The sequence below is a fragment of the Anolis sagrei genome, chromosome 12 (genome assembly GCF_037176765.1).
Source record: "Anolis sagrei isolate rAnoSag1 chromosome 12, rAnoSag1.mat, whole genome shotgun sequence".
Taxonomy (NCBI): domain Eukaryota; kingdom Metazoa; phylum Chordata; class Lepidosauria; order Squamata; family Dactyloidae; genus Anolis; species Anolis sagrei.
The window spans coordinates 3,851,005-3,878,646 of record NC_090032.1 but is presented as its reverse complement, the minus strand read 5'-3'; the positions used below and the strand labels follow the sequence as shown (position 1 = coordinate 3,878,646).

The 27,642-nt window shown below is 41.4% G+C and overlaps 1 protein-coding gene across 2 annotated transcripts; it reads right to left on the bottom strand.

Annotated features, from left to right (window-relative positions):
* Positions 1 to 952: 952 nt before the first annotated feature.
* LOC132764209 (semaphorin-7A-like) lies at positions 953 to 27,642 on the bottom strand. Of its 2 annotated transcripts, none has more exons than XM_067472322.1 (15): positions 27,479 to 27,642; positions 23,299 to 23,458; positions 17,756 to 17,895; positions 17,073 to 17,135; positions 16,678 to 16,773; positions 16,482 to 16,587; positions 15,937 to 16,035; positions 14,078 to 14,217; positions 13,755 to 13,930; positions 12,236 to 12,344; positions 10,830 to 11,034; positions 8,824 to 8,939; positions 7,858 to 8,030; positions 7,669 to 7,724; positions 953 to 5,084 (listed from the first exon to the last, which is right to left on the bottom strand). In XM_067472322.1, the coding sequence occupies exons 2-15, from the start codon at positions 23,402 to 23,404 to the stop codon at positions 4,747 to 4,749; spliced, it is 1,923 nt and encodes a 640-aa protein (XP_067328423.1). In that variant the 5' UTR covers positions 23,405 to 23,458; positions 27,479 to 27,642; the 3' UTR covers positions 953 to 4,746. The 2 variants fall into 2 exon arrangements, with proteins under 2 accessions (XP_067328423.1, XP_060614081.2); XM_060758098.2 differs by having other exon boundaries at positions 23,299 to 23,455.

Sequence of the window (27,642 nt, the reverse complement as noted above, 5' to 3'; positions counted from 1 at the left end):
GGCTCTCTCTGAGCCGGAGAAAGGAGAAAGGAAAGATAAAAGGGGAGGAAGGGAAGAAGAGAGGAGTAAGAAGGAAAGATGTTGCAATGGAAAGATTATGAGGCAGACCCTGGAAAAGGGAGAAAGAAAGAGAAAAAGAAGGGAGGAAGGGCAGAAGAGGAAAAAAAGGAGGAGAGGAAGAAGGAAGATGTGACTATGGGAAGATTGTGAGGCAGGTCATCTCAGAGCTGGAGAAGGGAGAACGGGAAGAAAGAGAGAAAAAGAAGGGAAGAAGGGCAAAAGAGGAAAAAGGAGGAGAGGAAGAAGGAAGATGTCACTATGGAAAGATTGTGAGGGAGGCTCTTTCAGAGCTGGAGAAGGAAGAAAGGAAAGAAAGAGAAAAAGTAGGGAGGAAGGGGAGCAGAGATGAAGAGGGGAGAAAGAATAAGATAAGATTGTGATAAGATTGTGAGGCAAGCTCTCTCAGTGCTGGAGAAAAAGAAAGGAAAGAAAGGTAAATAGACAGAAGGGCAGAAGAGATGAAAAAAGAAGAAGGAAAGATGTGACAATAGGAAGATTGCGAGGCAGGCCCTCTCAAAGCTGGAGAAGGGAGAAAGGGAACATATGAGAGAGAAAAAGAAGGCAGGAAGGGCTGAAGAGATGAAAAGGAGGAGAGGAAGAATGAAAGATGTGACCATGGAAAGATTGTGAGGCAAGCCCCCTTAGAGCTGGAGAAATAAGAAAGGAAAAAAAGAGAAAAAGAAGGAAGGGCAGAAGAGATTAAAGGAGAAGAAGAAGGAAAGATGCGACAATAGAAGATTGTGGTGGGAGGAGGAGAGAGGAAACCGGGACAATTTAACAGCCAGCCAAGAAAGTGGGATGACAGAGGATTAATCTGAAAGATCGTAATATGTATGAACGGATACCTCTAAAGAACTATAAGAAATATGAAGCCAAAGATCCAGTAACCAAAGGTGTTCAAGCACTTTTATTTCTTCCTCCCCGACATCACATATTAATGCTTTTCTTTCTTCCTTGCTCCAGAGATGGTTGTTGAAAGACAGAGAAATTGACACTGTGTTTCGGATACAGAGCAGGACTTGGAGAGTGAAGGGGAAGGACAGTGAAATCCTTCCTTCTGTATCTCTTCCCTTCCCTTCATTCCTTCTCTCCTTCTTTCTCCCTTCCTCCATCCTTCCCTTCCACCCTTCCTCCTTCCTTCTCTCCCTCTTTCTCCTTCCTTCCCTTTTGTCTTTCCTTCTTCTGTCTTCCCTCCATTCTCTTCCACCCTTCCTTCCATCTTTCTCTTCTTCTCCCTTTCCTCCCACCTTCCCTTTTTCTCCCTTTTTTCCTTCCTTCCTTCCTTCCTTCCTTCCTTCCTTCCTTCCTTCCTTCCTTCTGTCCATCCGTCCTGTCTTTCCTGCCTTCTCTCTTCCCTCCCTCCATTCTCTTCCACCCTTCCTTGCATCCTTCTCTTCCTCTCTTTCTTCCTCCCTTCCCTTTTTCCTCCCTCCTTCCCCCACTCCCTTTTGTCCTTCCTTCCTTCCCTTTTGTCTTTCCTGCCTTCTCTTCCCTTCCTCCCTCCCTTCTCTTCCACCCTCCCTTCCATCTTTCTCTTCCTTTTTCCTTCCCCCTTTCCTCCCACCTTCCCTCTTTCTCCCTTTTTTCCTTCCTTCCTTCCTTCCTTCCTTCCTTCCTTCCTTCCTTCCCTTCCTTTCTTCCTTCCCTTCCTTCCGTTTTGTCTTTCTTCTCTTCCCTCCCTCCCTCCATTCTCTTCCACTCTTCCATCTTTCTCTTCCTCCCTTTCTTCCTTCCCTTTCTCCTCCCACCTTCCTTCTTTCCCTTTTTCCTTCCTTCCTTCTGTTTTGTCTTTTCTTCCTTCTCTTTCCTCCCTCCCTCCATTCCCTCCCACCCTTCCTTCCATCTTTCTCTTCCTCCCTTCATTCCTTCCCTTTTTTCTCCCACCTTCCCTCTCTCTCCCTTTTTTCCTTCCTTCCGTCCGTTTTGTCTTTCTTCTCTTCCCTCCCTCCTTCCATTCTCTTCCACTCTTCCTTCCATCTTTCTCTTCCTCCCTTTCTTCCTTCCCTTTCTCCCCCCACCTTCCTTCTTTCCCTTTTTCCTTCCTTCCTTCTGTTTTGTCTTTTCTTCCTTCTCTTTCCTCCCTCCCTCCATTCCCTCCCACCCTTCCTTCCATCTTTCTCTTCCTCCCTACATTCCTTCCCTTTTTCCTCCCACCTTCCCTCTCTCTCCTTTTTTCCTTCCTTCCGTCCGTTTTGTCTTTCTTCTCTTCCCTTCCTCCTTCCATTCTCTTCCACTCTTCCTTCCATCTTTCTCTTCCTCCCTTTCTTCCTTCCCTTTTTCCTCCAACCTTCCCCCTCTCTCCCTTTTTTCCTTCCTTCCGTTTTGTCTTTTCTTCCTTCTCTTTCCTCCCTCCCTCCATTCCCTCCCACCCTTCCTTCCATCTTTCTCTTCCTCCCTTCATTCCTTCCCTTTTTCCTCCCACCTTCCCTCTCTCTCCCTTTTTTCCTTCCTTCCGTCTTGTCTTTTCTTCCTTCTCTTTCCTCCCTCCCCCCATTCCCTCCCACCCTTCCTTCCATCTTAATCTCCCTCCCTTCCTTCCCTTTTTCCTCCCTCCTTCCCTCTCCCTTTTTTCCTTCCTTCCTTCCATTTTATCTTCCCTTCCTTCTCTCTTCCCTCCCTCCATTCTCTTCCACCCATGCCTGGTTTAGTCAATTCTCCTGTATTTAAAAAACCTTCAATAATTCCTCCGAATGTCATTTTCTCCAAGACAGACCCCATAAAAGGCCAAGAAATGTTGTCAATAGCTTTCTCTGCATCTAAAAATGATCAAAACTGCTCACTTTTCATTATGGGATTCCAAAACATTCCAAAATGCCTCTTTGGTAGGAAACCTGCTTGATCCTTACGGAGTAGACTTTATTGTACTGTTTACAATTGCTTTGCCTAAATGGCAGCCACATATTTATCATCTATTATTTAACGGAAACATTGGCCAATTATTTTTGGGATCTTTTATATCACGGTCAGAAATATACATCCCATTTATCCTGCTCCATTCTACTTATTCTCGGTCCTAATAGAAGAGACATGTGCAAGCATTTTGATGTCATGCAACAAATAGGTCGTGTCTCCCCTGTAAACAGGAAAGTCTTAAACTGCTCCCCGTTACAATAAGGAAGCAGACTTGTCGTGTCAATGGCTTGGAGGCAATGGCTTTCTTCCACTATTCTTCCCGAGGAATTGGCATTCTCCGACGAAGGGTTTTGCCGAATCTGGCAAATACGTTTTAACGTTTTAGTCAATTGTCTTTGTGCATTGGGTTCCCGCAATTCTCCCGTCTTCTCCATTCAAAAGATCTCATGGCTGAAACACAAGCTTCGGCAATCGGCACCCGTTTAGCTCCGTTCTGTAAAAATCTTGATTCTTTTCCTTTCTTCGCAACCAACCTCTCTCCGCTCGGTCCACCGTTTTGAGGATTTTTTCTTGGGATAGGATGTGTTGACGGCATGCTTCTTTAGTATACAAGATTATATAAGCGGAGTCTTTATGACGGCACACTGAATAATTGGCATCCGGCAACGGGTCGACACCGCCGAAAGCGTCCGTTTGGACGAAGGCAGATGAAACAAGGCAGAATCGGCTCGTTCTTGCTCCCGACGGTAGTTGAAAGCGGGAAGCATTATTTCGCCGCATAATTTGACTCCTTCACGGTTGGTCCATAGTCTATTTTTGTGCCGGCGAGCGATAACAATTTGCCCATTGTGAAGCACATGCAAAAAGCCTTGGGGCGTTACAAACACGATCCACAACAGATATGTGACACGTCGTGTGCAAAGTGCAACTTGGATATATGTCTTTCCCAAAACTGTAGGACAAACAAATAATGCTTGGATCGGGCTGTAACTCATTAAAAAAAGGAAGCAAAAACGGAAAACGGCATTTGTGTTTATGTGAAAAGTGTGGTTGAAATGTCCGGATCAAGAACAATGGTACATCCATTTGGAGAATCCCATTTCAAAAATAACTCTTGGATTGGGCTGCAACTCCAAATGAAAGATCACAAAAGAAAAAGCATCTGTGATTGTAAAGAAGACGAGACCGTATTTATGGGGAGGAAAGTGTGGTTGAAACGTCCGGTTTCAAGAACGACGGTACATCCATTTGGAGAACCCTGTTTCAAAAATAACTCTTGGATTGGGCTGCAACTCCAAATGAAAGATCACAAAAGAAAAAGCATCTGTGATTGTAAAGAAGACGAGACCGTATTTATGGGGAGGAAAATGTGGTTGAAACGTCCGGATTCAAAAATAATGGTACATCCATTTGGAGAACCCTGTTTCAAAAATAATTATTGGATTGGCCTACGACTCCAAACTAAAGATCACAAAAGAAAAAGTATCTGTGACTGTAAAGAAAACGAGACCGTATTTATGGGGAGGAAAGTGTGGTTGAAACGTCTGGATTCAAGAACGACGGTACATCCATTTGGAGAACCCCGTTTCAAAAATAATTCTTGGACTGGGCTGCAACTCCAAGCGAAAGATCACAAAAGAAAAGGCATCTGTGATTGTAAAGAAGACGAGACCGCAGATTCGGGAGCGACGGAGAATCCCGTTTTGTTGCGTGAAGCGCGTTTTTGTCCAAGGCGTGCGGCTTTGGTGCGGGAACATACAAACGGTCCGATTCTTTCAAAGGGGTAAACGTTGGAGTTGGCAGTGTGATGAGATCGCTTCGTATCGAACCGGTCTATAGCAAGAGGATGGTGATGGTGAGGAAGACGATGCCGGCGCCCACCGCGATCAAGGAGACCTCTGAGACCTTGCCGGCGTTGAGCGTGACTTTGAAGGCCGTGATTTCCTCCTGGAAGCCCTCCTCTTTGGCCGTGCATTTGAAGACCCCCTGGTCCATGGGGGTGCTCTCCCCAAAGCGCAGGGTGCAGGACTGTTCGTCCATGGCGCAAGGGTATGTCTTGTCGTCTTTGACCCAGGTATAGATGGCGTGGTGGGATCTCAGCGGGCACGGCAGGTAGATGTAGCTGGTGGGGTCCACACTCACCTTCTTGAGAGCCTCTTGCGCCAGTTTGGCTTCAAAACCCGACGAGAGAGAAAAGGGGAAAAGTTAAATGAGAACAAAATACGTTGGTGCTCAGCTCACAGCAAACTACTTTTCTGGGTGGATCTTAGTTTATAGCAAACTATATGTATGTGTGTGTGTATACTGTCAGGATTTATTGAGTTATGTATGTGTTTTAAATGTGCTTCTATGTATTGCAAATATGGATGCCACTGTGAATGGAAAATGTTGTTGTTCATTCGTTCAGTCGTCTGCGACTCTTCGTGACCTCATGGACCAGCCCACGCCAGAGCTCCCTGTCGGCCGTCACCACCCCCAGCTCCTTCAAGGAGCTGTATTTTCCTTCCACAGAATGGAAAATACTGTGCAGAAATGTTTAGAGTTGAGGCTGTGATTATGTGAACTTGAGAAAGTAAGATAAGCTTTGTTCTGGTGAGAATCGTGCGTGCATATATATGTGTGGATGTGTGTGTATATATATATATGTGTGTGTGTGCGCGCGTGTGTGTGTGTATGTATATATGTATATATATATATATATACACACACACACACACACACACTAGCTGTACCCGCCACGCTTTGCTGTGGCCAACCTTCCCTCTTTCCCTCCTTCCTTCACTCCCTCTTTCCTTCCTTCCTTCTCTACCTCTTTCCTTCCTTCCCTCTTTTTCTTTCTCTTCTGCTGTCTCTCTTTCCTTCCTTCTCTCTTTCCCTCTTTCCTTCCCTCCCTCTTTCTCTACATCTTCCCTCCTTCCTTCACTCCCTCTTTCCTTCCTTCCTTCTCTATCTCTTTCCTTCCTTCCCTCTTTTTCTTTCTCTTCTGCTGTCTCTCTTTTCTTCCTTCTCTCTTTCCCTCTTTCCTTCCCTCTCTCTTTCTCTACATCTTCCCCCTTCCTTCACTCCCTCTTTCCTTCCTTCTTTCCCTTTTATCTTTCCTTCTTCCTTCCTTCTCTAACTTTCATTCCTCCCTTTTCTTTCCCCCCCTCTTTCTCTCCTTTCTTCCTCTCTACCTCTTTCCTTCCTTCTCTCTTTGCTTCCATGCTTCCTTCTCGCTTTCCTTCTTTCTTTCCCTCCCGCTTTCTTCTCTTTCTTTCTTTCTTTCTTTCTTTCTTTCTTTCTTTCCTCCCCTCCCCCTTTCTTCCCTTTTTTCTGTATTGTCATTTAGCTTTTCGTCATTTAGCTATTTGGGGCTTTTAAAGTCCCCTCTGTGTTTTTTAGTGTTTTTATGAGTGAAGGACATATATTGGGTTGTTAGGTATATTGTGTCCAAATTTGATGTCAATTCGCCCATTGATTTTTGAGTTCTGTTAATCCCACAAACGAACATTACACTGTTATTTATATAGATACTAGCTGTCCCCTGCCACGTGCTGCTGTGGCCCACATGGGGATTCTGTGTGGGAGGTTTGGCCCAATTCTATCATTGGTGGGGTTCAGAATGCTCTTTGACTGTAGGTGAACTACAAATCCCAGCAACTACAACTCCCAAATGTCAAGATTCTATTTTCCCCAAACTCTACCAGTGTTCACATTTGGGCATATTGAGTGTTCTTGTAGAGCTTGGTCCAGATCCATCATTGTTTGAGTCCATAGTGATCTCTGGATGTAGGTGAACTACAACTCCAAAACCAAAGGACACTGCCCACCAAACCCTTCCAGTATTTTCTGTTGGTCATGGGAGAACTGTGTGCCAAGTTTGGTTCAATTCCATCGTTGGTGGGGTTCAGAATGCTCTTTGATTGTAGGTGAACTATAAATCCCAGCAACTACAACTCCCAAATGACAAAATCAATTTTTTTGAGAGAAGGACATCCATTGGGTTGTTAGGTGTCTTGTGTCCAAATTTGGTGTTAATTCATCCAGTGATTTTTGAGTTCCGTTAATCCCACAAACTAACATTACAATTTTATTTATATAGATACTAGCCATCCCCTGCCACGCATTGCTGTGGCCCAGTCTGTGTATATATGTGTTTTGTGTGTGTGTATATGAATATATGTGTGTGTATATTTATGTATCTGTGTATATATATATGTGTTTGTGCATAGATGTGATTTTGCGCATGCACTGTAATGTATTTTTGGGGGTTGTTTTTGGATTTTTAAGTCCCTCCTGCTGTGTTTTTCAGTGTTTTTAGGAGTGATGGTCACTCGTTGGCCTGAGAGGTGTCTTGTGTCCAAATTTGGTGTCAATTCGTCCAGTGGTTTTTGAATTATGTTAATCCCACAAATGAACATCTATATAAAAACGTAAATGTCCATTTGTGAGTGACCTCATAACTCCCAAAATACTTAACCGATTGAGTCGAAATTTGGACACAACGTAGCAATCAAACAGGCAAAGGTTTACAGGTTGTCAAAACCCAACTACTATACAGATGTCACACCTGTGACAGGTAAAAACATCTTTCGCTTCCAAAACAGCGCCATCTGCTGGACAAGCTATTGCGAAGAAACCTTACATTTCCCGTGCTCAAAACGGGAAATGTAAGGTTCCTCCCTCCATGCTCGCTCATTGTCCTGAGAAGAAAGCTCCCGCCTTACCCACTGATTGGCACTCTCTTCCCACCGGAGGCCGCAAGCATCAACATACCTTCCGCAGCTTCACACACGTATGTTGTATTTGTGGAATCCAAGCTCTGAAGCAACCTATGGATGAAGGAAGTCAGAGGAATCTGAGCAAAACAGTATAACTTACGAGGAAACGCAACAGGGAGAATTGGGGCCAAGATGTGGGTCCCTTTCCACCCCGCTATTCCCATATTATGGTTTCGGGTCCGACCTGCCAGTGTGGTTTTCGTCTTGGGAAACGGCCGAACATTTCCTCCCATCGACATCCCATCCACAGTACGGGTCACGAGCCAGGACGCATTTCCAGCAGTTTTCACTATACTGGTCGCAGTCGGCGAGCGGCAGGCGAGTGACTTCCGCTTTGGTGTCGGCGTACAAGTGGCTCTGCCGAAAAGAAAACATCCCAAATCACTCACATACAGTTATTTACTAAAGGTTCCATATCTAGAATTGGAAGGGACACCCAAGAGCCATCCAGTCTGACCTTCTGCCAGGCAGGAAAGCACAATCCAAGCCCTCCCGACAGATGGCCATCCAGCTTCTGCTGAAAAACCTCCAGAGAAGGATGATCCATCACACATATTTAGCTCTTACCGTCACCAAGTTCTTCCCAACTTTTAGGTGGAATATATTTTCAGATAAGACGGAATGTCGGATAAGTGAAGGTTGGATAAGCGAGACTCTCCTGTATTTTATTAGGTTTTCGGCCATTCTTACTGTGACGGCGCGAATGGCGCCACTTGTATGTAAATATATAGTTGAATTGTTGGTTATCAATGTTGTTTTGCACCAGTTGAATTGCTCCCCAGCTCAATTGTTTGACTCCACCCCTTCCTAGGGAAGAGGGCAGTGCTTTCTCTTTCATTCCACCATCAATCAGCTTAACAGATGGACGTGAGAAAGGCTTGGCTCTATGGCCTTAGTCAAGTCATCTCTTATCACCAATTCTTAGGTTTGACCCTTAAGATTCATACTTCATGCCCAGCTCACCTGGACGACATTGAGGAATCTTAAGCGCCTTCAAACCAGTCCTTTGGCGTCAAGAGGAAGACTTTGTGCCTTCAATATTGGTCATTGGACTGGGGTTGTGAATGTTCCGACTTTCGCAGCCATTGAGAAAGAGGGAACTTGGAAGCTTGGAAGAACTATAGACCCCAGGCAGCAACGGCATACTTACCGTGTTAGTGTCCAGGATCATCGAAGAGATGGGCTCTTGCTCCTTGAAGGGACTGATCTCAGCAATGATCACCGTCTGGTCTTTGCTCCGGAGCACTTTGTGGATCTTCCCTTTCGCTACCGAACGGAGACAAAGACGAGGTTGCGCTCAGAAAGGCAACCAAGGCAACCAAGTCCTCCTCTTTCAGGACACTTATTCATCTCCTCCTCTCCAAGCTAAACATCCCCAGCTCCCTAAGACACAACTTTAGAGGGATTCCTAGTTTTCCTTCTCTGAACACTTCCCAGCTTGTCCATAGCACAAATAACAATAATTGTATATAAAATACATATGTGCATATATATATATAGTGTATATATACATATACATAGATGTTGTATGTATGTATGTATGTGTGTATGTGTATATATATATATATATACACACACACACAATAATAATTGTATATATATACATATATATATTGTGTATATATACATATACATATATATTATATGTATGTGTGTATGTATATATATATATATATATATATATATATATATAGTATGTATGTGTGTATGTGTATATATATATATAATAATAATTAGGGCCCCCCGGTGGCGCAGTGGGTTAAAGCACTGAGCTGCTGAGCTTGTTGACCAAAAGGTCGCAGGTTCGATTCCAGGGAGCGGTGTGAGCTTCCGCTGTCAGCCCTAGCTTCTGCCAACCTAGCAGTTCGAAAACATGCAAATGTGAGTAGATCAATAGGTACCGCTCCGGCGGGAAGGTAATGGCGCTCCATGCAGTCATGCTGGCCACATGACCTTGGAGGTGGACAACGCTGGCTCTTCGGCTTAGAAATGGAGACGAGCACCACACCCCAGAGTCAGACATGACTGGACTTAATGTCAGGGGACAACCTTTACCTTTAATAATAATTATATATACATATACATATATATTGTGTATATATATACATATACACACAATAATAATTGTATACATATACATATATATTGTATGTATGTGTGTATGTATATACACACACACACACAATAATAATAATTCTATATATATCCATGTGCATATCTATTGTGTATATATACATATATATTGTATGTATGTGTGTATGTATATATACACACATAATAATGATTGTATGCATATACATATATAGTATGTATGTGTGTATGTGTACACAATAATAATAATAATTATATATATATATTGTATGTATGTGTGTATGTATATATACACACACAATAATGATTGTATGCATATACATATACGTATTGTGTACATATACATATATTGTGTACATATACATATATTGTATGTATGTGTGTATGTGTATATATACATACAATAATAATTGTATATACACATATATATTGTGTGTGTGTATATATACATATATATTGTATGTACACATACAACAACAACAACAACAACAACAATTATTATTATTATTATTATTATTTAAAATCCGCCCTATCTCTCCTAGGAGACTCAGGGCGGATTACAGAACACATAAACAGCAGACATTCAATACATTTATACAATTAACAAAGACAGGCAATACATAAACAAAGGTAAAGACTTTCCCATCTTTTTCCATCTCCGGCATCTAGAGGCTATGCTCAACTCTGGCCACGAGGGGGTGCTGTTGCACCATCTTCCATGCCGAGGAGCTTTGTTGTCCGTAGACGTCCTCCCGACTGAATCACCGGCATGTCCTTATGGGTGTCTTTTATTACCTCCCCTATTTATCTACTCACATTGCTGTTTTCGATCTGCTAGATGAGCAGAAGCTGGGCTGATGGTGGGACCTCACCCCGACCCAAGCTTGAACTGCCAACCTTCGATCGGCAAGATTTTCTACAGCTGGCGGTTTAACTCGCTGTGCTAAAGCCCGGCCCGCAGACTCCTCAGATTCCATGGACTGCTTCCAAGCCAAGTGTTACCCATCCAATCCAAGCCAAATTGGCCAAGACGGTGCCTCATTATCACCTTCCTCTTAAGCTCACCTGTCCCCAGGTAAAGGACATCGTAGGACACGTTGCTGGCGTCCCGCACCTGGTCCACAACCACGTGGGTGTACGTGTCGTTATTCTGGAGGACATAGAGCGGGCGTTCTTCGTCGGGGTAGATAACCGCGTCCAGTTCTGGGTGATCCTTAATGTAATTCAAGGTCCCTCTGTTCAGCTGGTGGGAGGATTCTGGCGAGAAGCACTGCAACAAGGAAGAAGGATAAAGGCAAAGGTTGGCCAAGCAAATGGACTCAGAGCAGATTACAGTACACATATACAGCTGTTGCATCCCAGATCAAGAAACGAGACCATAAGATTAAATCCACCACACTGCACTGTAGGAAAAACAATCCTTGTTTATTGATGAAAAATTGGTTACAAAAGAAAGGTAAATGCAAAGTCAAAAATCCACAATAGAAACACAGCAGTCAGTAGAATCTCTGAACTTGAGCAAAATTACAAAAGCCACAATACAAGAACCAGGAACCTGTTAGCCTCTCGCTAACCATGAACTTGAAAACTAGAAGCCTCTGGGATTACCGGCCATGGAACACAGGAATTCTGCTAAGGCACAACCACAGTCCCAAACGTTGCTTGATCTAAAGAGACACCCGGCAGGAGGCCCCTTAAACCAAAGAAGATATTCTTTGAAACGCCCCTTGACTTTAAAACCTGGGCCTGTCTCTCCTGTAAACGATGTGACCTTCGTAGAAACTGTGAAACATTTCTGTCTCTAACTATCTGTTCTCTTCGGTCCTCATTAACAAACCCTGGTGGAGGGATATCACGGCTAGCTTCCAAAACATTTTCCTCCAGCTGTTCAGTTTCACTTTCCTCGCCGCTGACCTCAGCATCAACAACAGATTCCACACTAGGTTCTTGTAGGGTTTATAGATTCCACACTGTCAGGGAGAGCTTGCTCAGTTGGAAAAACTATCGGAGAATCCGGTTCACACAGATCAGGATCAGGCTGAACCCCAACAACAGCAAACATTCAATGCTGTCATACAATTAACAAGGACAGAGAGTACATAAACAAAGGCAAAGGCTTCCCATCATTTCCCCATCTCCGGCATCTGGAGGCGGTGCTTGACTCCGGCCACTGGGAGGTGCTGTTGCTGCACGATGAGGAGCTTTGTTGTCTTTAGACTCTCTCCCGATCGAATAGGGCTTTTATTACTTCCCCTATTTATCTACTCACATTGCTGTTTTCGAACTGCTAGGATGAGCAGAAGCTGGGATGGCAGTTGGGAGCTCACCCCAACCCAGGCTTGAACTGTCAACCTTTCAATCGGCAAGATTTTCTGCAGCTGGTGTTTTAACCCGCTGAGCTAAAGCCCGGCCCAATCAATAATGATAATATTATTGGTATTACCGACTGTGGAAAAGAAGGTATACTCTACCGTTCCAGGTCGGGGATAGGGTATGCTTGCAGGACCTCCTCTGAAGCTGGATGTCTTGAAAAGGGAGCTGACTCTCTTCATAGAGTACGAGCAAACAGCTGATGAACCCCTTTGGATAAGGAACACAGATGTAACAAATCCCTTGTGTTTCCCCGGGAGTCATTGAAACCGCTGCCTGACTACTTTCTCCCTTCTCCAGCTCTCAACAATGTCTCCATTGCAATGCGTTGGTGATGGTGGGCAAGTTCTCTTTGCAGCTCTTTCCTCCCTTCCTCTTCCTTTCATCTTTCCTTCCTTTCCCTCACACATCTCCCCTCCCTCCCTCCTTCTCTCCCTCTTTTCCTCTTCCCTCCTTTTTATTTCTCCCTCCTTTACATTCCTTTCCTTTGCTCATCCCTTTCTCCCCCTTATGTACCTACCACCTTCCTTTCCCAGTGATACCCAAGGGCCACTTCACCCAGCAACAGCCAGCCCTTCACCTAGCAGCAGCCCATCCAGTGACAGCACACCGGGCCACTTCACCCAGCTGTGAATTGCAATAGAGAGAGACTCAATCTGGCTACGAAGACCAGAGGCGGCCCTAGGTAATTTTCAACGGTAAGCAAACAGTATTTTGGTCCCCCCCCCCCCACCACCAATCATTGATATATTTTTTCTGTTCGTCGTGGGAGTTCTGTGTGCCATATTTGGTTCAATTCCATCATTGGTGGAGTTCAGAATGCTCTTTGATTGTAGGTGAACTATACATCCCAGTAACTACACTTGCCGCACTTGCTCCCTTGCCTGGCCCGCTTTGGGTCCGGAGGAGTGCCTGCGTGTGCACCAAAAGTCACCTCTTCTCCTGACTTTCTCCTCAGCCATTGGGACCAAGAGAGAGAGAGAGAGAGAGAGGTGGAGATGCCCACCTTTCCTGAAGGTAGGCGCAAAAACAAAGGAGGGAGCGGAGGTGGGAGATACCTCCAGCCGGAGGGGCTCTCTCTCTCGCTCTCTCTCTCTCTCTTGGTCCCAATGGCTGAAGAGAAAGTCAGGAGAAGAGGCGACTTTTGGTGCGCACGCTGGGGTCTTCAGACACGCCTCCGGACCTGAAGCGGGCCAGGCGTGGCGGCTCCGCCCCTTGGCCACCCATGGATTGGGGAGAGGAGGCGTGTGGAGCGCTGGGGATCGGGAAAGGGAGCCGGTCATGGGGAAGGGATCGAACGCGGAGAACTATTGAGCGCTGGCTCTGCTCGCACACCCGGTGGCCGGGTGGAGCAGGAACGAGAGGGGCTAGGCGTGGCTCAAGGGCCCGGCCCTTTTGGGTAGAGGATCGCCCGGCCGCGAGGCAAGAAAGCCGAGGCTCCCCCCAGACTGCTAGGGCTGTTGTGAGCTGAGGGGGCGCTCCTCAAGTGGCGGTCGAGGGGCATTTACAGAGGCGCCTCTGCACCCCCGGCAAAAAAAAAGTGTTCTGCGACCGCTTACTTCGCGTAATGGACGAGCCGCCCCTGACGAAGACCCCCGTCTCACGTTCGTCGTCACTCACCAAGTGCTGGAGAAGACACCATAGAGAACGGCCTCGCCTTTCCCCTCCTTTCGGAAGACGAAGGCGTCCCGGAGGCGGTGGAAGCGCATGGGTTCGTTGGGGTGTCCGCACACCAGCCGGGCCTTGAGGAAGGTGCTCCAGGAGTCGGTCAGGATGGGCTTCCCACCTTGGTCCTCCTGGGAATGCAGATGGTGCCGCATTACAAACGAATGGCTTCTTCCAACAGTCAGAGGTCTTGGAGACCTTCCAACAGTACATCTCCCTTGTTAATGTATAAACTCAGTATCTCATATGGGACCTCCCCTTTAGAAGCTCCACCTGACCTTGCAGACACGTCCCAGGTGAGCTTTGTAAGGCTCTTTGTCCAGCCCGGCCGTTTCGTTGACGTCGTTGTAGAAGAAGAAGATCTCATCGTTCTTCGGATTGTCCTCGGGAAGGAGGGCGGCACCCACAAATTCCGATTCTGGAGAGGGAGACGCGTTTTTGGGTAAGACAACCGGCACAGATGGATTAGAGCGAGAGATGATCAATAGATATCCATATATGTTTGTATTACATAGATAGATAGACAGACTGAGAGATGATATGCATATGTATTTGCAGTAGAGAGACAGGTGATATCACTGTATTTATTTTATTTATTTACTGCATTTGTACCCCACTCTATCACACCCCGAAGGGCAGCTTCCAGTTTGCAATTCAGTGACATAAATATACAACACATTAAATAAGAAATTATCTCTCTATCTATTTATCTATCTATCTTCTTATCTATCTATCTATCTATCTATCTATCTATTTTCTTATCTCTGTCTATCTTCCTACCTCTCTCTCTCTATCTGTCTATCTCTCTCTCTATCTTCCTATCTATCTATCTATCTATCTATCTATCTACCTCTCTCTATATATATTCCTATCTCTCTATCTTCCTGTCTGTCTATCTATCTATCTATCTATCTATCTATCTATCTATCTTCCCATCTTTCCATCTATCTTATCTACCTACCTACCTACCTTCCTATCTATCAATTTATCTATCTATCTATCTATCTATCTATCTATCTATCTATCTATCTATCTATCTATCTTCCTATCCATCCATCCATCTATATTCCTATCTTTCCATGCATCCATCCATCTATATTCCTATCTTTCCACCCATCCATCCATGTATCTTTCTATCCATCCATCCATCCATCCATCCATCTTGCTATCTATCTATCCATCCATCCATCTTCCTATCCATCCATCCATCTATCTTCCTATCTTTCTATCCATCCATCTTCCTCTCCACCCATTCATCTTCCTATCTTTCTATTCATCCATCCATCCATCCTGCTATCTATCTATCCATCCATCTTCCTATCTTTCTATCCATCCATCCATCCATCTATCTTCCTATCAATCCATCCATCTTTCTATCTTCCTATCTTTCTATCCATCCATCCATCCATCCATCTATCTTCCTATCCATCCATCCATCTATCTATCTTCCTATCTTTCTATCCATCTATCCATCCATCCATCTATCTTCTTATCTTTCTATCCATCTATCCATCCACCCATCTATCCTCCTATCCATCCATCCATCCATCTATATTCCTATCTTCCTATCCATCCATGCATCCATCCATCCATCTATCTATCTTCCTATCTTTCTATCCATGGATGGATGGATGGATAGAAAGGAAGATAGATAGATGGATGGATGGATGGATAGGAAGATAGATGGATTCTCCATCCATCTTCCTATCCATCCATCCATCTATCTATCTTCCTATCTTTCTATCCATCCATCCATCTATCTTCCTATCTTCCTATCCATCCATCCATCCATCTATCTATCTTCCTTTCCATCCATCCATCCATCCATCTACCTACCTGCCTACTTGCCTACCTAACTATCTTCCTATCTGTCTAGCTACATAGATGGATAGACAGACAGATCGATGATTAATAGATGATATGCCTATATGCTTACATTAGATAGATAGATAGATAGATAGATAGTACATTAGATACATAGAGTGTATCAATATTAAGTCTACTTGAACCCTTGTTCAAAGAATACATTCATTGAACGTTCTACCAATCAAGTGCTCATCTCATATATGTGTGTGTGTACATACATGTACATATATATCCTTGCATGATACTAAGGATAGAAGTGTGTTTTTCTTACTGGCTAGCCATCTGTCTTCCGTCTTGATCCCTTTCTTGTTTCCGTAGCTTCTCTGGATCATACCTTTCTTCCCCGACACAGCGGAATAAAGGTTTCCTTCTAAAAATACGAATGATTGCAAAAGAATAATTAATTAATTATGGGGAATGAAAACACATCTCGCCTCCATCACTTCTTTCTCCCGAATCCCAAATACTCTTTGGCTATTTATTTATTCCTCCTTCCTTCCTCCCTCCCTTCCTTTCATCCTTCCTCTCCTTCCTTCCTTCCCTCCCTCTTCACCTTCCGTCCCTCCTTCCTCTCCTCCTTTTTAATTCCCGTCTTCCTTCCTCCTCCCTTCCCTCCTTCCTTCCTTCCTTCCTTCCTCTCCCTTCCTTTCATCCTTCCTCTCCTTCTTTACTCCCTCCTCTGCTCCTTCCTTCTCCCTCCCTTCCTACCCCCTTCCTTCTCTCTTTCCTCACAAACTTTCTCTCTTTGGTTAAGACACGGTTAAGAAACCCAAACCCGGAGCTCCGGAACGGCAGAACAGTTTCTCGATGCCATACCGATGGCGATGGACACGGCTTTCTGGGACTCCAGCGGCGGGACAATGTTGTCCGCAGAGAGAGTGATATTGTGGCCATGCCTGTCCTGCTGCCAAGTCGAGTTCACCTAGGAGAGAAGAGAGAGGAGACAACCAATGTATTCTTGGTGACATTTTGGGCTGCTTCTCCCACCGTCCTCCTCGACCTTCCGGCTCACCAGAAACCAGCATTTGGGGGAACCGGCGTTGGTCCCGCAGACCATGATCCTGTAGTCCAGCTTCTTGATCAGACGGATGATGTTCTCGCACTCGCCCTACAAAAGAGAAGAAAACGTGCCAATATATTGGTGTCCATGAAAGTAGAGAACGAAGGAAGGAGAGAAAAAAGTAAAAAAAAGTGAAAGAGGGAATGAAGGAGAGAAGGAACGAAAGAGAGAAAGAGGGAGAGAAGGTTGGCCACAGCAACGCGTGGTGGGTACAGCTAGTTGTATATAAATATTCCTAAATCCATAAACACTCCCAAATACTTCTGGTCTCCAGCATTTCGGATAAGGGACACGTGACCTGTCATGCCCTTCTCTCTCTCTCTCTCTCTCTCTCTCTCTCTCCTCACCTCTTCTAACGTCGGCCTTTTCTTGCAGTCCTTCTCCGCCTTCTCATCGGCCTTCAGAGGAATCTGGAAGAAAGAAAAGTGAAGCAGGTGAATCCTCATGGCAACCACGGACATGAGCTTCCCGTTTCGAAAACGAAAATGAAAAACGGAAAACGGAAAATGGAGACGAAAACAAAAAACGAAGACAAAAACGGAAAATGGAAAATGAAGACAAAAACAGAAAACGGAAAATGAAGACAAAAACGAAAATGAAAAATGGAAAACGGAAAACGAAGACAAAAAACGGAAAACGAAAAATGGAAAACGAAAACGAAAAACAGAAAATGAAGACGAAAAACGGAAAATGAAAAATGGAAAACGAAAAACGAAAACGAAAAACAGAAAATGAAGATGAAAAACGGAAAATGAAAAATGGAAAACAGAAAACGAAGTCGGAAAATGGAAAACGAAGACAAAACGAAAAATGGAAAACGGAAAATGAAGACAAAACAAAAAACGGGAAATGGAAAACGAAGAAAAAACAAAAAATGGAAAATGGAAAACGGAAACGAAAAACGGAAAACAAAACAAGCTTGGAGAGATTTCGATGGTGACGGGGAACCCATAACAAGAGCTGTGGCACAACCCAGCGGCACACGGGGCAACCTGGGCAAAGGCGGCTGAACAAGTCTTACACCCCTTACCATCTTCTGATAGACTGTTGACCCCGTAAAAGTGAGGAACCATAGTGCCCCCTTCCCTCCGATCAGGACCTGGTTAGAGCCCGCTTCGTGGTACATGGGCTTTGGACTGTCTTTCTCAGAGAATGTCGCGAGTAAAGCATCTGAAAAAGAGAATAATCGGAGAATCCAACCTCCTTCTATCAGGAAGGAAGACACCATCAAAACCCTCCCAACAGATGACCATCCAGCCTCTGCTTAACAAACCTGGACCATTCAGATCTAGAGACTGCTGCAAACCCTATCGACAGCAGATCTGGACCGAACGTGGCCCATATACCCATCATGACCATGGTGGGATATTGGGGACATTCACGCAGGATGATGGGAGCTGTAGTACACCCGCATCCAGAGTCCGCTGCAAACTCCATCGACAATGGATTTGGACCAAACGTGGCACATATACCCATCATGACCAACTTAACATACTGGTGGGATATTGGGGATATTCACGCAAGGTGATGGGAATTGTAGTACACCCATACCCAGAGAGTTATGTGAATCCAAACAGCGATGGACCAGACTTAGCCCTCATACCCATCATGACCAAGTTAATGCCATTGCATACCCGTTGTTTAGGGTGGGAAAATGGCAGATAATGATGGGAGTTGTAGTCCACCCACATCCAGAGATCGCTGTGAACCCCATAGACAACGGATCTGGACCAAACATGGCACATGTATCCATTATGAGCAACTGAAAATATTGGCAAGGCTTCAGGTGGGGATTAAGGGAAGACAATGGGAATTATAGTCCACCCACACCCAGAGACCACTGCGAACCCCATCGACAACCGATCTGGACCAAACATGGACCATATACCCATCATGACCAACTTAAAATATTGGCAAGGTTTCAGGTGGGGATTGATGAGGAGGAATGATGGGGATTGTAGTACACCCACACCCAGAGACTGCTGCGAACCCCATCGACAACAGATATGGACCAAACATGGCACATGTATCCATTATGAGTAACTGAAAATACTGGCAAGGTTTAAGGTTTCATTGAGGGAGGAATGATGGGAATTGTAGTCCACCCACACCCGGGGGCAATGGCAGGTGATGATGAGAGTTGGAGTTCACTTCCTTCCATAGACTGCTAAGGACCACACTTAGCACTCATACTAATCATGACCAAGTTAATGTGATTGCCCCCCATTGTTTATTTTTCGGGGGGGGGGGGTGTGCAATGGCAGATGATGATGGGAGTTGTAGTCCACCCATATCCAGAGACCGCTGCGAACTCATCAACAACAGATCTGGACCAAATGTGGCCCTTATATCCATCATTACCATCTTAACATACTGATGGGGTGTTGGGGATAATCACGCAAGGTGATGGGAGTTGTAGTACACCCATACCCGGAGAGCCATGTGAATCCAAACCGCAATGGACCACACTTAGCACTCATACCCATCATGTCCAAGTTAATGTTATTGCACCCCTATTGGTTGGGGTGGTGCAATGGCAGGTGATGATGGGAGTTGTAGTCCACCCACATCTAGAGACTGCTGCAAACCCCATTGACAATGGCTCTGGACCAAATGTGGCACATTTACCCATCATGACCAACTTAAAACATTGGCAAGGTTTCAGGTGGGGATTAAGTCCACCCACACCTAGGGGCAATGGCAGATGATGATGGGAGTTGTAGTCCACCCACATCCAGAGACTGCTACGAATCTCATCAGCAACAGATCTGGACCAAATGTGGCACATTTACCCATCATGACCAACATAAAATATTGGCAAGGTTTCAGGTGGGGATTAAGCCCACCCACACCCAGGGGCAATGGCAGATGATGATGGGAGTTGTAGTCCACTCACATCTAGAGACTGCTGCAAACACCATTGACAATAGTTCTGGACCAAACATGGCACATATACTCATCATGACCAACGTAAAATATTGGCAGGGTTTCAGGTGGGGATTGAGGGGGGGACGATGGGAAACATAGTCCACCCACACCCAGGGGCAATGGCAGATGATGATGGGAGTTGTAGTCCACCCACATCCAGAGACTGCTACGAATCTCATCAGCAACAGATCTGGACCAAACATGGCACATATACCCATCATGACCAACATAAAATATTGGCAAGGTTTCAGGTAGGGATTGAGGGAGGGACGATGGGAATTGTAGTCCACCTACACCCAGAGGACCATGTCTATCCTACATCCAGAGAGCCACCTGTATTTGGAAACAGGACCGTGCATGAAACCCCAAACAACGATGTCTAATCAATAATCAATAATGGATGATTATTGATTATTGATTAGACGAATGGGACCGAGAACGAACGCAGCACTAAGAGTCACAACAGGCTACAAGACGGTTCGGTTTGTTGTTTTGGCTTTAAATGTGATATCTGCATTGCAGGAGGCTTCGTCTGACCCACTTTATTATAAATAAAGGAAACCATACATTTAATATTTATTGATATTATAAATATTATTTTATTAAGGAAATCAAATATATTTATTATTATAAATATTATATAATCATAACAAATAAAATGTTAATTAGAATATTTATTTGAAACACAACAAGATGAGTCCACAGCAGACAAGATCACTCTGCTGGCTGTTGTATTGGACAACACGTCCTATTATTATTATTATTATTATTATTATTATTATTATTATTATCATTATTATTATGGCCGACATAGGTTTCGAATCAGGCACGGCCCAGAACACTGTGTCCAGTCCTTCCAGTTTGCTCCAGGGACGAGCTCCATTTCCTTCCAAGAGCATACCGGCCGTCAATTATTCAAAGCTATCTTTGCACCGCTCCAAAAATTCAATTTCTTACGGTTAATGTATGGGTAAATGTATATATGCTTGCAATAGGTAGACACAGACAGATGATAAGTAAACGTATATATGTTTCCATTAGATAACTAGATAGATAGGCAGATGGACAGACAGGTAGATGATAGGTAAATGCATATACATTTGTGATAGATAGATAAATAGATAGATACTTGCATTGGATAGATAGATAGATAGATAGATAGATAGATAGATAGATAGATAGATAGATAGATCGATAGATGATAGGCAAATACATATATGCTTGAAACAGACAGACAGACAGATAGATAGATAGATAGATAGACAGATTGATAAATAGATAGATGATAGATAGATGATAGATAGATAGATAAATAGATAGATCGATAAATAGATAGATCGATTGATAGATAGATAAATAGATAGACAATAGATCGACAGACAGACAGATCATAGGTAAGTGCATAGGTGCTTGCAATAGATAGATGGATGGATGGATGGATGGATGGATAGAGGGATGGACAGATTGCCGGAGAGATAGAGACAGATAGATAGATGATAAGTAAATGCATATGTGCTTCCAATAGATAGATAGATAGATAGATAGATAGATAGATAGATAGATAGATAGATAGATAGATGGATGGATGGATGGATGATAAGTAAATGCATATGTGCTTCCAATAGATAGATAGATAGATAGATAGATAGATAGATAGATAGATAGATAGATAGATAGATAGATGGATGGATGGATGGATGGATGATAAGTAAATGCATATGTGCTTCCAATAGATAGATAGATAGATAGATAGATAGATAGATAGATAGATAGATAGATGGATGGATGGATGGATGGATGGATGGATGGATGGATGGATGGATGGATGATAAGTAAATGCATATGTGCTTCCATTAGATAGATAGATAGATAGATAGATAGATAGATAGATGGATGGATGGATGGATGGATGGATGGATGGATGGATGGATGGATGATAAGTAAATGCATATGTGCTTCCAATAGATAGATAGATAGATAGATAGATAGATAGATAGATAGATAGATAGATGGATGGATGGATGGATGATAAGTAAATGCATATGTGCTTCCATTAGATAGATAGATAGATAGATAGATAGATAGATAGATAGATAGATAGATGGATGGATGGATGGATGGATGGATGGATGGATGGATGGATGATAAGTAAATGCATATGTGCTTCCAATAGATAGATAGATAGATAGATAGATAGATAGATAGATGGATGGATGGATGGATGGATGGATGATAAGTAAATGCATATGTGCTTCCATTAGATAGATAGATAGATAGATAGATAGATAGATAGATAGATGGATGCATTATAAGTAAATGCATATGTGCTTCCAATAGATAGATAGATAGATAGATAGATAGATAGATAGATGGATGGATGGATGGATGGATGGATGGATGGATGGATGGATGGATGATAAGTAAATGCATATGTGCTTCCAATAGATAGATAGATAGATAGATAGATAGATAGATAGATGGATGGATGGATGGATGGATGGATGATAAGTAAATGCATATGTGCTTCCATTAGATAGATAGATAGATAGATAGATAGATAGATAGATAGATAGATAGATGGATGCATTATAAGTAAATGCATATGTGCTTCCAATAGATAGATAGATAGATAGATAGATAGATAGATGGATGGATGGATGGATGGATGGATGGATGGATGGATGGATGATAAGTAAATGCATATGTGCTTCCATTAGATAGATAGATAGATAGATAGATAGATAGATAGATAGATAGATAGATAGATAGATGGATGGATGGATTATAAGTAAATGCATATGTGCTTCCAATAGATAGATAGATAGATAGATGATAGGTAAATGCATATGTGCTTCCGATAGATAGACAGACAGACAGACAGATAGGTAGACAATAGGTAAATGCATAGATGCTTGCAATCAGTAGACAGATAGGTAGATGATGGATAGATAGATAGACAGACGGATGGGCAGACAGATAGGTAGATGATACGTAAATGCATATATGCTTGCATTAGATAGATAGATAGATAGATAGATAGATAGATAGATAGATAGAAGGGTGGATGGATAGATATAGATAGATAGATAGATAGATAGATAGATAGACAGACAGACAGACAGAAAGTCGGATGGACAGACATGTAGATGATATGTAAATGCATATATGCCTGCAATAGATAGATAGATAGATAGATAGATAGATAGATAGATAGATAGATAGACAGATAGACAGAAGGGTGGGTGGATGGATGGATGGATGGATGGATGGATAGATAGATAGATAGATAGATAGATAGACAGACCGACAGACAGACAGACAGACAGACGGATGGACAGACGGATGGACAGACAGACAGGTAGATTATATGTAAATGCATATATGCTTGCAATAGATAGATAGATAGATAGATAGATAGATAGACAGACAGACAGATGATAGGTAGATACATATATGCTTGTGATATATAAATAGATAGATGGATGATTTGTGTGTATATTAGATATATCTATAGATAAGAGTGACCCAGTCTTAAGTCTTCTTTCACGTGGGACCGGGGAAGAAGCCTCTATGGTGCAAAGAGTGTCGGGACGGCAACCTCTATTTTGCCTTCGGAAAAACCCAAAGCTGGGTGGGGGGACTCACCTTTGGGCGTCAGCTTCAGGCGGGGGATCTTTTGGGAGGCGACAGCGAGGCAGAAGGAGAAGAGAAGAGGAAAGAGGCACCACGTTGTCATCCTCATCCGTATCATCGTCTCATTTGGGTCGGGCTGATTCTCTTCAAGCCGGAGAGAGAGTCACTGCTGCTGCAGTAGGAGGAGGAGAAGGAAATGTATTATGCATCTCTCCATCTCCAAAGATGGAAATGCAATGTGCCCGTCTCCTTCGCTCCCCTCCCACTGATTTCTAATTTATAGACCCATTTAAAATAAGTGGCAGCCTCAGCAGAAGTCCCCCACGGAGATACGAGAATGAATATATATATATATATATATATATATATATATATATATATATATTGCATATGAATTAATTAAACATGACCAAGCCCTGGTTCCAGATTGGATTGCAAGACCTGCAAGGGGAAGGGGTGAGAATCAACACAGGGTGTGTCTACACTGCAGAGTTAATGCAGTTTAGATGCTCTATGCTATAGAATCTTGGGAGCCGTAGTTTTCCAAGGCCTTGAGGAAGAGTCAAACACCCACAATTCCATAGTGTTGAGTGGTATCACTCAATGGTGTAGGTGTAGCTCGTTGCAAAATAATAATAGTAGTAGTAATAATAATAAAAGAATATATATATATATATATACACACACACATATATATATATATATGTATAATATACATGTATAATTATATATTATATAATTATAGTATTATATAATATTATAATATATATAATGTTATATATAATATATAATTATATATGTATATATAACATTATATATATAATATTATATAATACTATAATACTATATAATATATCATTATACATGTATATATAACATTATATATAATATACACTACTACAATACTATATAATATATAATAATATATTATATATAACATTATATATATTATAATATAATATTATAATATAATATTATATATATTATAATTATATATTATATAATATTATAATATATTATAATATTATAATATATATAATGTATATAATTATATATTATATAATATTATAGTATAATATTATATATAATGTTATATATACATGTATAATTATATATTATATAATATAGTATAATATAATATTATAATATATATAATGTTATATATAATTATATATTATATAATATTATAGTATAATATAATATTATAATATATATATGTTATATATAATACATAATTATATATTATATCATATTATAGCATTATATAATATTTTATATATAAATAATGTTATATATAATATATAATTATATATTATATAATATTATAGTATTATATAATATAATATATATAATGTTATATATACATATATTATTATATAATATTATAGTATTATATAATATTATAATATATATGTTATATATATAACATTATATATTATATAATATTATAATATAATATAATTATTTAATGACATGCCAATATTATTCATTAATAATAATATGGATTGATGACAATAGTGGGCTGACCCACGATTCTAGGAATTGTAGTTCGCCCACATTGCCTTTTTCAAACAACCCGGGCACCGCCGGGTCCCCAAGCTAAAAACAACAATAATGACTTGACGCGAGGATTTAAAGATCGAATTTCAAAGCCTCTGGCACAAGCCAGTCAAGATGGTCCCAGTGGTGATCGGAACACTGGGTGCAGTGCCTCAAGACCTTGGCCTGGACTTAAAAACAATCAGCGCTGACAAAATGCAAAAATAAAATTACCATTTGTCAGCTGCAATAATAATAATAATAATATGAGGATTTAAAAATCGAACTGCAAAGACTCTGGCACAAGCCAGTCAAGGTGGTGCCTGTGGTGACCGGCACACTGGGTGCAGTGCCTCAAGGTCTTGGCCTGCACTTAAAAACAATCAGCACTGACAAAATGCAATAATAATAATGATACAAAGATTTAAAATCAAACTGCAAAGACTCTGGCACAAGCCAATCAAGGTGATGCCAGTGGTGACCGGCACACTGGGTGTAGCACCTCAAGACCTTGGCCTGCACTTAAAAACAATCGGCGCTGACAAAATCACCATCTGTCGGCTGCAAAAACGCCACCCTACTCGGATCGGCACCCATTATTCAATGTGTTTGACAAAAGCCAAAATAGTGATCTTGTTTGCTGTTTACTAATCTTGTTATGTATCAAATAATAATATAAAATAATATTATAATATAATATAATAATATAAAATAATAATATAATAATAATGATCCCATTTGCTGTTTACTAATCTTGCTATGTATCAAATAATAATAATATAAAATAATATAAAATTATAATATAATATAAAATAATAATATAAAATAATATAAACTAATAATACAATATAAAATAATAATAATGTAAATAATAATAATAATAGTGCTCTTGTTTGCTGTTTAGTAATCTTGTTATGAATCAAATAATAATAATATAAAATAATATAAACTAATAATAATATAAAATAATAATAATAGTGATCTTGTTTACTGTTTACTAATCTTGTTATGTATCAAATAATAATATAAAACAATATAAAATAATAGTAATAGTGATCTTTGCTGCTTACCAATCTTGTTATGTATCAAATAATAATAATATAAAATAATATAATATTATAATATAATATAAAATAATATTATAAAATAATATAAAATAATAATACAATATAAAATAATAATATATAATGTATAATAATAATAATAATAATAATAATAATAGTGATCTTGTTTGCTGTTTACTAATCTAATTCTGCCAACCTAGCAGTTCGAAAACATGCAAAATGTGAGTAGATCAATAGGTACCGCTCCAGCGGGAAGGTAACGGCGCTCCACGCAGTCATGCCGGCCACATGACCTTGGAGGTGTCTACGGACAACGCCGGCTCTTCGGCTTAGAAATGGAGATGAGCACCAGAGTCCCAGAGTCAGACATGACTGGACTTAATGTCAGGGGACTACCTTTACCTAATCTTGTTATGTATCTAACAATAATAATATAAAATAATATAAAATAATATAAAATTATAATATAATATAATATAATGTAATATAATATAATAATAATAATGTATTGTCGAAGTCTTTCATGGCCGGAATCACTGGGTTGTTGTAGGTTTATTTGGTCTATATGGCCATGTTCTAGAGGCATTTTCTCCTGACATTTCACCTGCATCTATGGCAAGCATCCTCAGAGGTAGTGAGGTCTGTAATAATAATAATAATAATAATAATTTATAATAATAATTTATATAATAATAATAATAATAATTTATAATAATAATTTATATAATAATAATAATAATAATAATAATAATAATAAATTTATAATAATTTATTTGTATTCCTATCTCCCCGAAAGGACTCAGTATAATTTAAAGATCGAACTGCAAAGACTCTGGCACAAGCCAGTCAAGGTGGTGCCAGTTATAACCGGCGCAGTGGGTGTAGCGCCTCAAGACTTTGGCCTGCACTTAAAAACAATCGGCGCTGACAAAATCACAATCTGTCGGCTGCAAAAACACCACCCTACTCAGATCTGCACCCATTAGTCCTAGACACTTGGGAAGTGTCCGATGTGTTTGACAAAAGCCAAAATAGTGATCTTGTTTGCTGTTTACTAATCTTGTTATGTATCAAATAATATAATATAATATATAATAATATATAATAATATAAAATAATATATAATAATATAAAATAATATATAATAATAATATAAAATAATAAGAATGATCTTGTTTTCTGTTTACTAATCTTGTTATGTATCAAATACAAGGCTTTCATGGCTGGCATCACTAAGTTCTTGTGGGTTTTTTCGGGCTAAATGGCCATGTTCTAGAGGCATTTCTCCTGACGTTTCGCCTGCATCTATGGCAAGCACCTCTGAGGATGCTTGCCATAGATGCAGGCGAAACGTCAGGAGAAATGCCTCTAGAACATGGCCATATAGCCCGAAAAAACCCACAAGAACTCAGTATAATATTCCTGGCTTGTCTCCTCCAAAACCTTGCAGACACCTGACTGCAGAATTTTGTCATTGGAGTCAATGAGGATCCATGCAGGCAAGTCTTTTTAGTCGGGGGCTGCTGAGCAAATCCTAGTCACGGAAAGAAAACCAAGCAAGCTGTTAGAGAAAGAAGAGAATACTTTACCCGATGGGTTCCTCCACGATGCAGCTTGGGTCGATCTTCTATTTTATTTTATTTTATTTTGCAGGTATCCAGATGGTTTTGTCTCTGCCTCTCTCACTTGGCCATCAGCTACTGCAGCAAACAGGCTTCCCAGAAATAGGGTTGTGGAAGGGCTCCCTCTTGTG

What these genes read in the sequence shown, in the direction of transcription:
- LOC132764209 (XM_067472322.1), bottom strand. Translation starts at nt 23,404, where the DNA reads ATGATACGGATGAGGATGACAACGTGGTGCCTCTTTCCTCTTCTCTTC. An exon ending in CCTGAAGCTGACGCCCAAAG is followed by an intron (nt 17,896 to 23,298) that starts GTGAGTCCCCCC and finishes TCTCTTTTTCAG; the next exon opens with ATGCTTTACTCGCGACATTC. An exon ending in AAAGGCCGACGTTAGAAGAG is followed by an intron (nt 16,774 to 17,072) that starts GTGAGGAGAGAG and finishes TCTCTTTTGTAG; the next exon opens with GGCGAGTGCGAGAACATCAT.